This window comes from Condylostylus longicornis, unplaced genomic scaffold (assembly GCF_029603195.1).
Source record: "Condylostylus longicornis isolate FDR11 unplaced genomic scaffold, ASM2960319v2 ptg000153l, whole genome shotgun sequence".
In the NCBI taxonomy this organism is placed as follows: Eukaryota; Metazoa; Arthropoda; class Insecta; order Diptera; family Dolichopodidae; genus Condylostylus; species Condylostylus longicornis.
In genome coordinates, this window is record NW_026578121.1 from 1669315 (window position 1) to 1686650 (window position 17336).

General features: G+C 24.6%; 2 protein-coding genes across 7 annotated transcripts in view; one reads left to right on the top strand and one right to left on the bottom strand.

Annotated features, from left to right (window-relative positions):
* The first annotated feature begins 368 nt into the window (after positions 1–368).
* LOC129615899 (GTPase-activating protein CdGAPr) lies at positions 369–8239 on the top strand. The gene is made up of 7 exons (XM_055531313.1): positions 369–628; positions 1749–2281; positions 2435–3169; positions 3247–4782; positions 4856–5201; positions 5269–6800; positions 6877–8239. The coding sequence occupies exons 1-7, from the start codon at positions 626–628 to the stop codon at positions 6950–6952; spliced, it is 4761 nt and encodes a 1586-aa protein (XP_055387288.1). The 5' UTR covers positions 369–625; the 3' UTR covers positions 6953–8239.
* A 653-nt stretch (positions 8240–8892) lies between these two features.
* The window catches only part of LOC129615941 (serine/threonine-protein phosphatase 6 regulatory ankyrin repeat subunit A), a 55209-nt gene continuing 46765 nt past the window's right edge, over positions 8893–17336 (bottom strand). For 5 of the 6 annotated variants that reach the window (XM_055531371.1, XM_055531372.1, XM_055531374.1 and 2 more), the window contains 3 exons: positions 13137–13265; positions 10863–10971; positions 9154–10109 (listed from right to left, as the gene is read on the bottom strand). In XM_055531371.1, the coding sequence (XP_055387346.1) occupies positions 9823–10109; positions 10863–10971; positions 13137–13265 (525 nt within the window). In that variant the 3' untranslated portion in view covers positions 9154–9822. Of the gene's footprint in view, positions 9071–9153; positions 10110–10862; positions 10972–13136; positions 13266–17336 lie in introns of those variants that run through there. The other variant, XM_055531370.1, reaches the window with a different exon arrangement.

The window sequence follows — 17336 nt, forward strand, 5'->3', positions numbered from 1 at the left end:
TAAATTATATATTGTTAATTGCAATATTTTATTCTAGATAAATCGTATAATATAAAACATTTTACAATTTATAACAAAAAAATTTCGATTTAGTACAAATATTAGTACTAATTGCTCTGGCAAAAAATAACGTATCACAAATTTTACGATTAAAAATTAGACCAAATCTAATTTCAGATACGGCACTAAAAATAGAAAATTGTGAATTAATTTACGATAAAGACAATTAAATTTTGACAATGACATTTGTATTCTTGCTTTTTTTTTAATGGTGGCAACACAATTATTTGACAGCTGTCATTTTGTGACGCAAACAATATAGAGCTTGTAAAATGTAAAGGGAAATCAATTTAATTTGTGAATAAGAAACAAACACTTTTTTTTATATTGTTATTTTATAAAGTAGTTTAAAATATAATCAAAAATTTAATTTAAAAATAAGTATAGAGAACATTTAAATATAAAAAAACTATTTTATATTTTATTAATACATATAAAATGTGCTTTAAATATTTATTAGTCACAAAATTTTTTCATAAATTTTAATTTTTTCAACAAAAAAAAATCAACACCAAAAATGTAGTTCATCTTCATAATAAGAGCCCGTAAGGCAATATACAAAAAAATGGTAAATATTAAAAAATTCATTTATTGTACATATTTAATGAAATTTTTAATTAAATATAAAAATTCAAAACGGAAGTATAAAAATAAAAAAAAAAAATTTCTAATAACTAAGTGAAACTAAACACCTTGGTATGCGCTATAGCTACATATTTTATAAAATATTACCAGCCAAGCATGTCAAAGACGTGAAAAGTTAATATGTATTACCAATTGACCGATTTTAACTTGAAGATGGTCAAAAAGAAAAAAGAAAATATCTTCCTTATAAATGAGGTTAAAATTTGATTTCTATAATGCGAATTGAATATAATGAACTTTAGGTGACTGGGAAATAATGTAATAAAATTCAAAATATTAAAATTTTTACGATTTATTAACATTCAATAGTTAATTTTTCATTTTAATAAATTTTTATTTAAAATGGATATAATATTTAATATAAAAACAGGTTAAATGGAGAAAAATATCATTATGAAACTGCAACTAGTTAAATGTATAAACACATATCTACATAAATGAAAACTCACTGATGACTAATTAGGAATTTCTTGTAATACTAGTAACATTTAAAGTGCTTACAAATGAAAAAAAATTTTCACAATATTATTGACTTTATTACATATTCTACATCATATAGATTCAAAGTGTATTTAACTTTGACATTCCAATAAGAGTTGTTTTACACATAAATAAGAAATAAATATGTATGAATAAAGATATAGCTATTAGGAAAATTCCGCTGAAAATTTTTTGCGGGGGTGGACATAATTATTTTCCCTTCATATATATGCCTACATAAGTATTTAAATAGAATTTATGTTCATATGTTTTTCAATGAAATACGTAAAAATATTCATTAGCTTGAACATCAGTTAAATTTTTCTTAGTACATTTAATTGCAGATATATTCATATAAAAATATTTTGCCAACTTTTTTATAAGTAAATAGGAGACATACAATTACAGTAGTTTCGTTTACACACCTACATATTCGTGTCAAACGAAAATTAACTTTGATTCTTAAGATAACAGTATAAATTGCTAAAATTATTAAAACCTTTTTAAATGTTAAATGTTCATAACCATCTTCTTTTTTTAATTATCTATAATTTCATTTACAGAGTTCCTGTCGCTTTCCTAAATTAGAGGAATGTGCTCATTTTCATTACGAGCTTGTTCAGTTGGGTTCGTTAAATGTTAGTCTGGTCGATGAAAGGACTGATTCCATTAACACTAGTATGCCATTTCAATCATTAAATGAAGATACTCAGTCAACATCACAAGCATCAGGATCTCAAAATTATTGGTTTATTATGAAAATCACTACAGAACATTCGGATACATTTTTAATAAGACGTTCATTTGATAATGTGAGATTACTTGATGAAATGTTGCATAGATGTGTCTTTGATAGGAAAATTAGTTTGTTAAAAAATTTATCATTTACGGAATTTGAATGCGCCGAAGACATTAACCAAGTTGTGAAAAAATATTTTGAAAGACTTTCTAACATAGCAAATGATTCTATTACGTGTGGGAAAATTTTGACGTGGTTTCAATTAGATAACAAAGGGAGAAGGCTGCCTTTAGCTGACACTGAAATAAGGAAAAGTATCAATACACCTGCTGTTGGGGCAGCGTACGGAGTTCGCAGGTGAGTTCATTTTGAATTTAATAAAATAAAGTGTTTTCAAATTGTTAAAAATATAAAAATATTGTAGCAAAACTGCTTTACGCTTATATTTTAAATATAAAATAAAAATTTTTTTTTAATTATTTTTTATTTTAATTTTATTTTTTATTTAAGATATGTTGCCCAAGCTCCAGATGAAATATCGATAGATGTTGGTGATATGATTTCAGTTATTGATATGCCGAATCCAACTGAATCTCTCTGGTGGAGAGGCAAAAAAAATCATTTACAAAAAAGTCAATATGAAGTGGGATTTTTTCCTCAAAATTGTGTTGCAACAATCGGGGATAAAATACCAAGAAATTTGCCTTTATTAACACCTCTCTCAAATCAATTATGTGAAGAAACTTCTCCAACGAAACCAGTTTTGCGGAAGCACGGTAAATTAATAGCATTTTTTCGCAGTTTTATATTATCAAGGCCTTCAAGAAGACGTTTAAAACAAAGAGGAATATATCGGGAGAGAGTATTTTCGTGTGATTTGAGTGAACATTTACTGAACAGTGGACAAAATATACCAATAATTCTTAAGTGTTGTGCCGAATTTTTAGAAAAAAATGGGATTGTTGACGGAATTTACCGTTTATCTGGAATAACATCGAACATTCAAAAGTTAAGAAGGGCTTTCGACGAAGAACGTATTCCAGATATGACCACGCCTGAAATGATTAAAGATATTCACGCTGTAAGTTCAGTTCTGAAAATGTATTTCCGTGAGTTGCCAAATCCTTTGTGCACTTATCAATTGTATGATCATTTCGTTGACGCAATTCAGAAGAAGAATGATGATAATGAACGTTTAAGGCTTATGAAAGAGACCGTTTTAATGTTACCCCCACCTCATTACAGGTTAGTTAGAATTTAAACTTTTTTTAAGCTTGTTTATAACTTAACCAATAAATTCGATCATTTTATTTTTTTTAAAGAACCCTGAAGCATTTAGCAATGCATTTAAATAAAATTTCAAAACACTCAAATCGGACTGGTATGACAGATAAGAATTTAGCTATAGTATGGGCACCAAACCTTCTTCGAAGTCCAGCAATAGAATCTGGAGGAATCACTGCCTTAAGAGGAGTTGGAATTCAAGCTGTAGTTACAGAATACTTAATAAAAAATTATGTTCTCATATTCGAAACTGTTGACAGACCTGAAAGTCAAGTCACAGAACAAAGAATAGACGTTGCGCAAGATTTTTCAAGCATTACTAGCGAACAAAGTTACGACAGCTCTATCTCAATGGCCGAAAAATCAAAATATTTCAATCCAGCTCGGCCAAATTTAATAAGTCTTGAAGAAGCTCAAGAAAGACAAATGAAATCTGATAATGTTGCTTTGTGGAGTGGAATGATGTCAGAGAGTGCAACAACTCCTGTAGATCCTGTTGATGAAATTAATGATTCTACAAATTCAGTCAAAAAATATCACACATTACTGCCAGTACCTAGGACATGGCAGAAACGAAAAACAACATCATGGAAATCACTATTTTCGAAAAATATTAAATCTTCCAATAGTTCTCAAGAAATCAAACTGTATAAATATATATATCCAATTAAAAAAGATTTAGTTAGTGTAGGAGAAGAAAATTCAAGCAATAATAAAGATGTGGACGCAAAACATAATCTGTCTCCAAGTTTGGGAAGTGAAAAATCTCCAGATTTATTTGGAAGGAAACCTATAGAAGTTTATGTTCGTTCCAGTTCTGTTGATAGCGTGAAAACTGTGCAATGTCATTCAAGATCTGTGTCGCATGATTCATATTTTGGGAACATCTTGCAATCACCTATACTGAATCTAAAAAATTTTTGTTGTAAAGAATTCACTGAACTAGTTTTGAATTTTGACCGCGAAGAGCCAGAAATGCGAATTTTTTCGGAAAGCGAAAGTTTATTGAGCAGCCCGAAAGATGGATTTTGTTCTAGTTGCAAAAAGGAAAAGTTGGACCTTAAGGAATTAGGAAATACGGTAACTCTTGTTCCAGAACCAATGGTGGGAGTTCCTTCTACTTCGCATTTTACAAATAGTTTGTCACAAAATCAATGCATCAACGAAGATGAATATAGCAATCAGTATAGTTTGGAAGATCATTTGTCTGACATAGAATTTATAGATTCATATACACCAGAACACAGTTATAAAAAGTCGAGTACTAATAAGTTATTCAATACTAAATCGGACAGCATGAACTACATTGAAAACTCGGCAGACAAGCAGCCTGAAGACGCTAAAATCAAGTGTACACGTTCATCTTCTTTCCATGACCTAAAGCCAAGCTCTCTAAAAAAACAATCGACTTTAAGTAGATTTAGTTATCCAAACATAGTTAAAAATAATTTATTTTTTGAAGAATGTTACAATGAAGATGAGCGTTATTCGAATGAAGATTATATAAAATGCACACAATTGCGGGATACTTCTAATGCAGATAAACTAGCTAAAAAAAAACTTTCACGCAATAGGTTAATAATTTTCATTTATATCTCAGTCACTTTATTAATTTTGTATTGACGTTTGATTCCGTTTTTGTTTTAGCTATTCAGAAGTTCAGACAAACATGGAAATAAATCCTTATATCATTGAAGAGTCACCAATCGCACCCAATAACAGAAGTTCTTCCTCTGATACAATATCTAGCAATAATGACAATAAGCATTTAAAAGTAAGCGACATGCGTACATTGAGTACAACCACAATATCATCAAGCCATAGTCCTCGATATACTCTTTTGTTGTTAGATACCTGTTCAGAACCTAGTACTACAATGAATACTCCGGTGGGAAACGTAAATATTTTGAATAAAATAGAAGAAGAAAATTTAAAGTGTAACAAAGAGATGAATGAAGAAATCGATCATATTATTTTTCCACACGATTTACCAGTAAATTTCTTTTTAAATGGGATAATTTTAATAGGTTCAAGTAATTTATGAATGTTATTTATTTTAGGTTTCCTCAGAATATGATAAAGACATTTTAAGACAAAAATTGCATCTTGATTTACACTCAGTTAATAGTGGATCAGAACATTTGTTGAACTCACCAGGATACTGCAATAATTCTAATATGACCGTAACCTCTGATAACACAAGCCAATCTTTAACACCTAGTGAATTTGGTTATTTAAATTTCACTCGTCAATCAAACGCGGTTTCATCAGAAAACTCTCCTAACATTGAAATAATGGAAAGTTTGGAAACATATAAAGAACCTCTTCAAATTAACTCTCCAAAGCGGTCGGCAAATATAATTAGTTTTGAAATTAAATCGATAAGTGTTTCAAATCCAGACAGTAAATCAGACACAATTTATCAAAAACTTGAGCATCCGAGTAACAGCTATCAATATGGTAAAGGCGAAGATGATGAACTTTCCAAGTCACATGATGAGCAAATTTTATATCTAAGCAGGAAGGCATTGCTGGAAAAGCATTCTCCAAAACGAAAAAAAGAATCACGTTTCAAATCTTTAGAAAGTTTTAATGATCAAAGCAACAATGGAGAGAATTTACATTTGCACACGAAGCGAGATTACTCTAATAAAAAGCCTTTTCTGAGTGTAAGGGAAATTGCAACGAAATTCGAAACTACTCGTTCCACAAAAATGACATCACAAAATAAACCTAATGTTAACAAATCGATTAAAAAAGATGAGAATTTACCTCACAATATAAAAAATGGCACTAAATTATCAAATAAAAGTTTTCCATCTTCAAGAAGCCTAGATGAAAATGCATTTAATATATGTATTAATACTGATAAGAATTATGCGAAAAGTTTATATAATTTTAATGATACAAAACATAAATCTGTTGAAATATCTATGCCAAAACTTCTTAATCCTCCGAAATTTCTTCCTAATGATTGTTCAGAAATTTTCATTAATACAAATAAAGAACTTAAGAAATGTTCATCAAAAACAAGTATAAAACAAAGTAAAGAAAATTCTTTAAATTTTGATGACAATAATAAATCATTATCCTCTAATAATGGTAATAATGAGATAGCTTTAAAAACAGAACAACGTAGTTCAAATACTAATTTAATGACAAGTGAATTGAGTCTCTTGAGTGGTGTAAAATTAGATCGAGATAGAATTGAAAAAATAAAAGAAATGAGACGACATCAATTGAGTGAGAAACATAATCCTGAATCTTTTATTTCTAGATCTAAAAGTAAACTAAAAGAATCTCCTAAATCGGAAACAGCACCCAAGGAACCATCAATAACAGCAAAATTAAATATAGGACCGGAAACAATCAATCAGGAAATAATATATTCAGCAACAGTCAATAGTTCCTCTAAGAAGTTATATAAAGAAAAAATATTTAAAACTCATATGCCAAATACTTCTTCATCAAATAATTCTTTGACTGACATGAAGCATGAAAATCCTGATGTATTGGCATCTAAGTTTTTAACAAGAAATTCTGTTGATGAAGAAACTTGTAATAAATCAACAAATGTTGGTGAATCAAAATTGTAAGATTAATTGTTTTTATTTGATTGTTGTTATTTTCTCAATTAAATTTGTATTTTTATATTGTGTTCTTTACAGTAAAAATGAAAATTTTCCAGTTTTTAAAATACGCGATGTTACTGCAATTTTTGAATCACGTTCTCAAAATCTTTGAATTAATTGAAGTTTTTTATACATAGATATATATATATATATATAATTATGAGAGAAGAATAGCAAAAACAGTGCCAAGGACTACAAAAAAAAAATTTTATATATTTTTTTTTTTTGTGCAAAAAGGCTTTTACAAGTGGCAATAGAATAAATTAATAATTTATAATTCGATGTTAATTTTTTAATATATTATACAAATAATACAATTTACTTTAGAAATATAAAATAAATAAATACAAAAAAAAAAATATATTATATATTATATAAAATTTATTTAAGCTTTTAATAGTGTAATGTCAATAATTTTAAGAATTTTCATTAGTGCATAAGTATAAAAAATATTGTCTTTACATACTGCTTGATCATTGTTAGCTTTTTATTTAAATATTTTTATTTTTTAAATAAATTGTTTTTATTGCGACGATATTGGATTTTTTTCTTTTTAACAAAATTTTATCACTTATAAATTGTCATAAAGAATCGGATAAAATTTTCGTCATAAAATAATTTCTGGAATCTAGCAGCATACAGTCAAACTTTAATAACACAATAGTTTCTTGTCCAAATTAATACATTCATTATAATAGAATATACACCCATTTTTTGTTAATCGCATCACTTGACGTGTGATGGGTTGTTATTTAAAAATTTTTTGTAATTTTCTGAATAAAACCAATTCCGTAATTCAAAATTTTATATTGAAAAATAAGATTCTTTTCAATAATATCCCATCATCCCAAGTGATGCGACTAATTGAAGAATATTGGATAATCCAAATAAGAATGAAGAATATTAGTGATAATCCAAGTCTTCCACCAACATACAGCAATTTTTGAAAGATTTATTTCAATTTAGTTCAAATTTTTGTTTTAAAATTTATTAATTCAAATCTAAACATATTAATAAAAAATAATAAAAGAAATTCTAAAAAAATTTAAGAATTTCTTTGAATATAAATAAAAAAAAAGAATTAAAATATTTTTTCAAAAGAAATTGCTTGCAGAGACATCTTTTGAAGAATTTTATAGCATTATTATTACTTTTTCTATTTTGTCATATCAAAAAATTTTTTTTAAAAAAGCTTTTTACTTTCGTTACGAGTATTTAGTCATAAAAGCTATCCAAATTCCTTCATCAAAATCGCCATTATAAATGTTACATACACAATTACCGTTATCAAACAAAATCATTTAGATTATGTCATATAGAGAATTACTGTTATTTTATTGAAAATTACCGCTATAATTGTATTAAAAGTAGTAATCACTTTGAAGCTGCCAATAACAGATACTACGAGTATATTTTTAACTTGTTTGTCATTTTCAATTTATTCATATTTATTTGTATGATTAAATATTGAAGTTTCTTTCATTCAACAATATAAATTATTTAATAATTTAATTCAATTGTAGTTGAAGAATAAATAAATTAAGAAATAATTTGATAATTAAGTAAAACATGGATATTTTCTTAAATTCCAAAGAGTAGTTTCCTTTTTTTTTCTTTATTTAAAAATTACATATAATTATGATATTTATTTTATGCTTATACAAAAAATTTTATAAATTTCATTTATTCATTTAAAAAAATTACTACATATAATATAATAATATAATAATATTTAATAATAACAATTTAAATGTAAAACACAAATTAATTTAAAAACAAAAAAAAACAATATATCAACATAAAAAATAATGAATTTTAATGGCGGTATTTACATTTTAAGTAAATATTTTTTTATCAAAATTTTTATATATAAATACCATAATAATAATTTTACAGTATATTTTTATTAAATTTACTTAAATTTAATATTATTAAAATTACTATATAAAATGATAATACAATTAAAAATTCATTATAATTACAATTAAATATATATATATTTATAAATTTTATAATAATTTTAATATTTTAATTATGTAGGAACAATATTAATTTATGTTCAATTAGCATGTATGTAGATATGTTGTCTTCGGTATTTGTATTGTTTCTTATCAATTATTTTTGTATTGTATAAATGTTTTTGTTTATTATGTTTTAATATTATTGTGTATTTTGTTTTTTATTCAAATTTAATATTATTATATTATGTTCAAGCTCCATCATTATTATTCTGTTTACAAAAAAAAAAAAAAATCATTTTTTAATATTTCATATACAAGAATAAAATTCTTCTACAAAAATGTTATACAAGTGTATATAATGTTTAATTAAAAATATATGAATAATAAAATATAAAAAACAAAAAAAAAAGATTCGGAAGCATATTTTTTACTTTTCAAATTTAAAAATTGGATTTATTTTGCATAAATTCTGTATGAATTTATGGTAGTATGAAATGTAATAAAAAGATGTTTTCCAGTATATCAAATAATTTGCAACTGATGTTAGTCATTAATTTGAACGCGACATACGATGTACGCTTCATAAATTTCAATATAAATATGTTGCCAACGCAAATAATAATTATTTTAGTTTTTTTTTATTTTTACATTTCTTTAACAGTTAATTCATAAGTGATTACTAAATGTGACAAAATGAATGACGATTAAGGAGGAAAACATTTTAATTTTGAAATTTTAATGTCAATTACGTAAATTTCTTATGACGTGATTAACATTATCATAAAATTTTTGACATACTGAGAAAACATCAAATTATCATTAAAATTTTTATATGAAATGAATTTTTTTTTTTTTAATTTCTTTTCAAATTTTATTTATTTTTTTTTTTTTCAATTCTCAATTATATAATATCATGAATAATTATAAATAAAATATTTTATCTTATATAATATACACATACATATAAATTTTTTTTTTCTTGGATTAAAAATTTAAATGTAAAAAAAAAAAAAAATTTTTTTTAAACATTTTGGCTTGCATTAACATTATTTCCGACAGATGGTGTAACAGCAGCAGCATTATTACCGCCAGCAGCTTGTGATTCATTATTTTGACCTACCTCACCATTATTATCTTGATCTTCTTCATCTTTAAGTGCACCACCATCTTCATCACCAACTAATGCACGATATTTTCTTGCTATTGCCTCCCAATCACATATATTTTCAATACGATTTTGATTTGCAGCAGCAAAACTTGTTTGAGAACCCAATGGTGATAAATGTACCACAGATAGAGCAACAGAATCTAGACACATATTATATTTAAATGTTTTTTTTTTTATGTTTGGTTTTTTGGTTGTTGTGTTTTTGTATTTTGAAAAATAAAATAAATAATTATTAATTAATTAATTTTGTATTTATTTTGTTATAAGTTTTCTTAATTAAATTGTGACCATTTTAATTCTACAAAATTATAGAATTGAAATAATAAAATATATTAGATAAAAATTAAATTAAAATTAGTTTTTTAAATAAATGATTGAAAGTATATCTACATATATATATATATATATATATATATACTGTATGTTTTTTGTACAGTTGTTATATGAGTATTTATTTACAAGATAACATGAATATTTCTAAAAGAATAATAAAAAATATATTAAATAATATTTTTTAAAAATATAATTTAATTTAATAAAAGAATTAAATAAAGAAAAAAGTAAATATTTATAAAAGTAGCTGAAAGTAAAAATTAAAAAATGGAAAATGTCTACTGCGAAACCATTGATATTTACAAATAGAAATTACACCTAAGTTTTTTAAGGCGTCCCATATAATTAATTTTTTTTTCAATTTAAGTGTATAATACAAAATTGCAATTATTTTTTGTATGCATTTACATTTATATATACATATATCATATTGTATATGTATATAGGAATAGGTATATACTACATATAGGAAGTTGAAAGTTGCATATATAGATACAAAAGAGTAGAGATAAGAAGTTTTTATTGTATTTTTTATCATCATATACACATAGATATCTGACCTTTTTTTATTTTTGATAACCATTTTGCACCAGCTTTTGTTCTTGGACTCGCTTGACGTATTCCCATCATCTGAACCAGACTTGGTCGCTTCTTTTTCTTCATACGTGCCTAAAATTTATTAAGCGTTTTTTCATATGCTGAAAACTATTTGATTTTTTTTTTTTTTGTTTTTTGTTCAAAACTTGTGTCAAACTAACCAAAACCATAACAAATTTTTTTTTTCTTTGTATTTTTATCTATAAAAATGCAATTATTATTTTTATGTTACTGATTATATTAAAAATATTAAAATTAAAAATGTTATACAAGTTAAAATTTTATTTAAAAAAAATTAAAACTACTTGCATGCTTTAATAAAATATTCAAACTCTTTGATCATACCATACAAAAACTTGATGAAGTTTAGCATTCATTTATGTTTTAAATTCTTTTGCATTTGCATTAACATTTATCTTTGAAATATTAAAAGAGAACTGAATAATTCAATTAAAATAATTTTTCATTTAATAATTAAAAATTCGATATTGTTTGAAGCCTACAACATGCTTACGCCACTGATATCAAATTACAAATCGATTATTCGAATCAATCATATTGCTGACTGACATTTTTAACATATTCACCACACCGGTATTTTATTCTTCTCTGTAATAAGAAAAATTTTAAATCATTGTTATGTTCTTTTCTTCTTTCTTGAACGTTACCGGCCACCGCGCTATCACATACAGAGAATTACATAAAGATTATTAAGTAAGCAGTATGTATGAATTGTTCCTAAAAAGATCTTGCTAGTAGTAATTTGAGAATAAAAATTTTTAACAAAAATTAATTATTATTTAAATAATAATATAAAAGTTTATTTTATTAAACTTATAAAATTTATGAATCAGAATAAATTGACTTATTTGATTATATTTGAATATAAGTGACTACATTTTGTTACAATAAAATATATATACATTGGTATCAAGGCACAGTATCGAAATACTAATAAGTATATTTGAGCAAAGTTTATGTATTGATTGAAATTCCTAGTAGCAACATTAAATTGTCATCGAATTCTTCGTTTTTATTCAAAAATCTTAAACAATGCTTTCATTAAAGCTAAAATTTTCCTTAATGGATCTCACTTCCAATAAATTATTCATATATTGTATGTTATGTCATACGAAAACATTCTGTTTTTTTTTGGCTTTTTATTAATTACTTTTGCTTTTGAAATAATAGGTTTAATTTTTATGGGTTATAAAGAGGTAATTTTCGGGATTGTCGACTAAAAGTACGTGAATTAAAGAAGTCAATTATAAATATTTTCTTCACTTATATGTGTCACTATATATGTTACGTATATATTCAAAATATTAAATTACAATTCTTTGAGATGGTTAGTTTGTCGTGACTGTCGAAGTATAATGCATGGTTACTTTCATATTGTAAAAAAAAAACAGTTTTTAAATTGTTCTTAAATCAACTTTAAACTAGATCTTTTAAGCTTTTTTACTTATAGATTGCCAAAATAATGTTTAAATATTTACCAAACAGAAAGATTTTCATAAATTTTACATTCAGTAGCAGTACCGCTTAAATAAAATTTATAAAAACCATTTCAAAAATTCTTCGAAGCTCAGCCACTTCCACTTCATTAAAAACATAGCATTTTTATGCTGAATTTATAAAAAAATTTTAATAACACTTTATTGCTGAAAATATATGCTTATGGTTACTTCAGACAATATTTTGCTCGATTTTTTCGATACCCGATATATTTTTATTTTACGTATCAAATACGTATAGAACGCATTAAGGAAAAGAGTAAAAGCTTTTACTAAATTTTTTGGAATGTAATACTTTTCAAAGTTTATGTTGTAAGCGCGTTATTGAAGTCACAGATTCATTAGCATTATTATTTTAATTTTACAATTTTAATCAAAGCGAAACGAATGCTATTCCGATTAAAAATACAAGTGTTCCTTAATTTTCTAAAATTATAATAAATGGCTGATAAAACAGTTCTCCTTTAATATTTAACATTTTTAAAAAAAAAAAAAAATATTATGCACTAAATAATTATTTTTAAAATTGTAAAAGCATTCTACAATAAAAATTATTTAATTTTTCTAAAAATATCAGTAACATTTTTAAAATAACAAGTGAATAAATTAAAAATATTTTGCATAATAATTAAATAAATAAAAAAAAAAAATATAAAAATAAAATTAAATTTGAGACATTTTTTTTTTTTTTCGATTTTTTTTTTTTTTTGTTCATTTTACCTTGACCTTTTGCACAATCCACATAAACCATGTAGTAACTAAATTAAGCGGAGATGGTGCTGTTGTTGTACGATGCATATTACGTATAAGTTTTGATAGACCAAATTTCCATTCAATATCTGATTGTGCCTAAATATAGTTACAAGACAATGGTTTGTTGGTTTTGAAAATGCAAAAGTTAAAAAGTTTGTTTTGTTTTATGTGTTTTTTAAATTTTTTTTTTTTTTTTAAAAAAGGCATTTTATTTAAAATTAATTTTTTTTTCAATCTTAATCGGATAAACACTTTTAAACTTTTTATTATATTTATATATACATAATATATGTACGTCCATATAATGTAAGTACGTACGTATATAATATAGGAGGAATTAAATTTCATGTAAAGAATAAAATATCTCAAAACTTTTACATACACACATATAAATTTAATGAAGACAACGAATTCGCTAATTTGTAAAAAGCAAGCAAATATTAAAATTTTATATTGGCTTCATTTTTTCAATAATAATTTCTTCACAATAAAATAATGAATTTTAATAAATTAACAATATTTCAAAAAAAAAATGAAATATGAAATAAAATAAAATAATATTGAATAATTACCTCGGTCTACACACTGAGATCAAACCTTACACTATGAAAATTATAAAAAATTTAACGAGAAATTCACTTTTATTAAAATAAAGTTGCACCCTCTTAAATTTGATTTTCGCTGTTTTAGATTTATGTTCTAATATCAATAATAATTCCTTTACTAATATTTTAAATTTTCTTGAATAAAAATATTAAAAGACATTGGTAATAATGTTCGTTTTGAAAAAGTAAATTGTGACTAAAATCAATAAACCGAAATCAGTTTAAACTTAATCAACCTAAATCTAAATTTTTGATATTGCGTAAAGCCCGTAAAATTTATTTTATTTTTTTTCTGTAACTATAGTTACTAATTAATTCCCCTATTTTACTATTGTATTAATTTATTTTTCTAAATTGTGTTTTTCAATTTCGGAGGGTTGGAAATCTTCCAGTAAATACCTATATAAATAAAAATATAAGCTCTTCAGAGATTAATATTAAGTTTGTATAAACAAAAGAGTAAATTATGAAAATTATAGGTATATAAAAAGTTTTTAATAGAAATAGAAATATTTTATAAAATTGAATTTTTGTTTTCAGAAATTATAGCACGCGAACCCTTTAACTTTTCGATTTTACACAATGATTATTGTACAGTTATAATTTTCAATTAAAGAAATTATTTTAAAAAAGAACTTGATAACTATTATAAAATTTGAAAAATTACTTTTTGAAAAAATTGAGAGCATTTATTTTTATTAGAATAGAGCAGAGAAAATAAATTATTCAAATTTGAGAATAATAAATAATAGGGTGATTCATTTTAAGGTATTTTTTTCATACCGGTTTTTCGAACAGATAACGCGTGACTTATGTTGAACTGCCACGTCATTCTTATTCAGTATTGTCTAGCAAATCATCATGGAAATTGTCCTGCCGTATAACGAAAATCAGTTTTCCATGAAAGTATTGCGTGCAATTTTCACAGTATTCAAAGTATTGTATTAAATATAAAACATACAAAATCCAATTTGTACAAGAAATGTAGCCACAATGAACTCATTGAGAAATCATTTTAATGAGCACCTAATAATTTAAGGGTGACATCACACCCTTAAATTATTTCCTTTGGGGCTATGTAAATGACAAGTTCAAAAAAAATAATGACAAGTCCGAAAGATGAAATGAATTATTGGTCGAAGGCACTCTTTATATGTGATATACAAATGTCATTTCGGGGAGATTTAATCTCTCCATAGTCAAATCGTAAATCAAAATGGATCGATTTGACATAGAGAACTGACGTATGTCACATGTAAAAAATAAAAATCCGAAAACTAAAATAATATTTTTTTTCCAACTATTTCTTTGCAACTTCGGGTTTTCAAAGGAGCCTGTAATTTTTTTCTTTTACTATATAAATTTTTTAATACCATTTTCTTATTGTGAAGAGATCAATTGAAAATTTTCCAAATTTTCCTAAATATTTTTTTTAATAAAAAAATTATGACATTTTTCAATAAAAAAAAAAATTATTTAATTTATACCCAAATGAAAATCATTATAGAATAAAATTTTTTGGAATGAATGAACAACTAAGTAGAACAACTATATACTAATGATAATGGTTTTTCTATTGAATGGTTTAATAATGGTTATAGTTGATCGAAGTATACGCAAATAACATATGTAACTAAATTAATATATGTATATATATATATATATATGCTTATATAATGCTCTTAATTATAACATTCTATCCATAATTTTCTCTAAAACATTCTATCAACATTTTACTAAAAATTTTCATATAGTAAAATTAACAACATGCATTATTTGGTGCTTTATAATAATAAAATTCAATCATACTAAAATTCAAATGTTATAAGAACATTTTTCGTGATTTCAAGATTTCATAGGCAAATCAATTATTGATCAAAAACATTTAATTTTCATGGCGCATCTCAAAACATTTTTCATTCTTCTTGTAGAATTTATCGAAATTGTCATGAAAAAAATTTCAAAAAATTTTGTTTTAAAAAAAATTTTTTCTTTTTGAAATTATTTTATATGACAATTTGAAATAAAAATGATAGATTAGCATAGCATCAAGTCTGGACAGCTAATGGATTTATAATGTCCACCGAGTTCACAATGTTTTTGAAATTTTGTTTTTTTTTTTAAATTTCAAATAAAAAAATTTTTAGCTGTAAAATGCTATTTTTTGTTGGGTAAATATTAATTCACCATTATTATTACTTTGATATTTTCTGCTAAACTAAACTATCATGACAGTAGTATAACTGAGAGAAATATAAGCTATATATACGTATTAAATAAGCTAAAAGAGAAAAATATTAAATTAAATTTTATTTTTAAATTTCACCTTTTGATAATTGTAAAATACTAATTTGGTAAACTTTTTCGAACTGAGGTTGGAATTTGAGGTAAAGATTAAATTTTAATTTTAATTTTACAAAACTTCTGTAAATAATATAAATAGTGTATTTGATGACAGAAAAGGGAGGAGACCTTCGTAGGAAATTCTTATGACTCCAAAGAATTGCCCAACGTCTTGGATATAGTCGAAATGAGATTGAAGCACAAGTAGAATTCAAGATACTCAGAATAAGAAGTTAAACTTAACCAAAAATAAAGAATAAAATCACGTATGTGCTTATTATGACCATCTATGTCGCCTTGGCTATAAAATGGCTATATGAAAAACGTCAGAACATCACTCATAATTTAATTATGAGTGGAATCAAACGAGAAAATTCCAATGTTTTTCGTAATGAATTAAATGTAAGGAGTTAGTATGCAAACAATTTTCAATATATGTATAATACTTGAACGAAATAATTTTACAAAACTTAGTGTAAGTATTGTAGTTTTCAATGAAAGCAAAGAACAGGGTGGTATTACAAACGGCATATAAATCGTATTTATATTTGTGCGCCGATTAATAATGCCGTATAGAATGGAGTTGTTGGCACATCTTCTTAAAAATGCATTAGACGAAAGGCTTAGTACCATTGTATTGGTATAAGTTGTGTACTCTTATCGTACGGTTTTGAAACCAACGACTAAATCGATAATCATGACCTATACGTATGGTGATCAATACAATTACTTGACAATTTAGGTTCATCGTAAATATAATGAGGTTAACTCCAGTATCAGATAGATTTTTTCTACACTATAAGATTCTAGAGCTGCAGAGAACATTGTATGAATAATGCTAAAGAATAAAAATGAATATGATAGAGAAATATAAAGAAACAGTTAAGAACAACAGAGAGGACTACAAAGAGTTTATAGGAAGTGTCGCAGTAATAATAAAATTACAATGAAACTGTTCTATTTAAAATCATCTATTACTGAATAATTTGTTATTTTAAAATTCTTAAATATTTATGATGACTACATTAAATTTTTTAACTTTTTTAATGAGTAATGATTTTAAATATTAAATTTATATAATGAGTAATGATTTTAAACATAAATTTAAATTTTAACACAATATAAGTATTAAAATGGTCACCATATAACAAAAACTAATTAGGTAAAAATATTAAATTTGTTAACAACTTCTTGAAAACCTAACTGCAAACGCAACGCA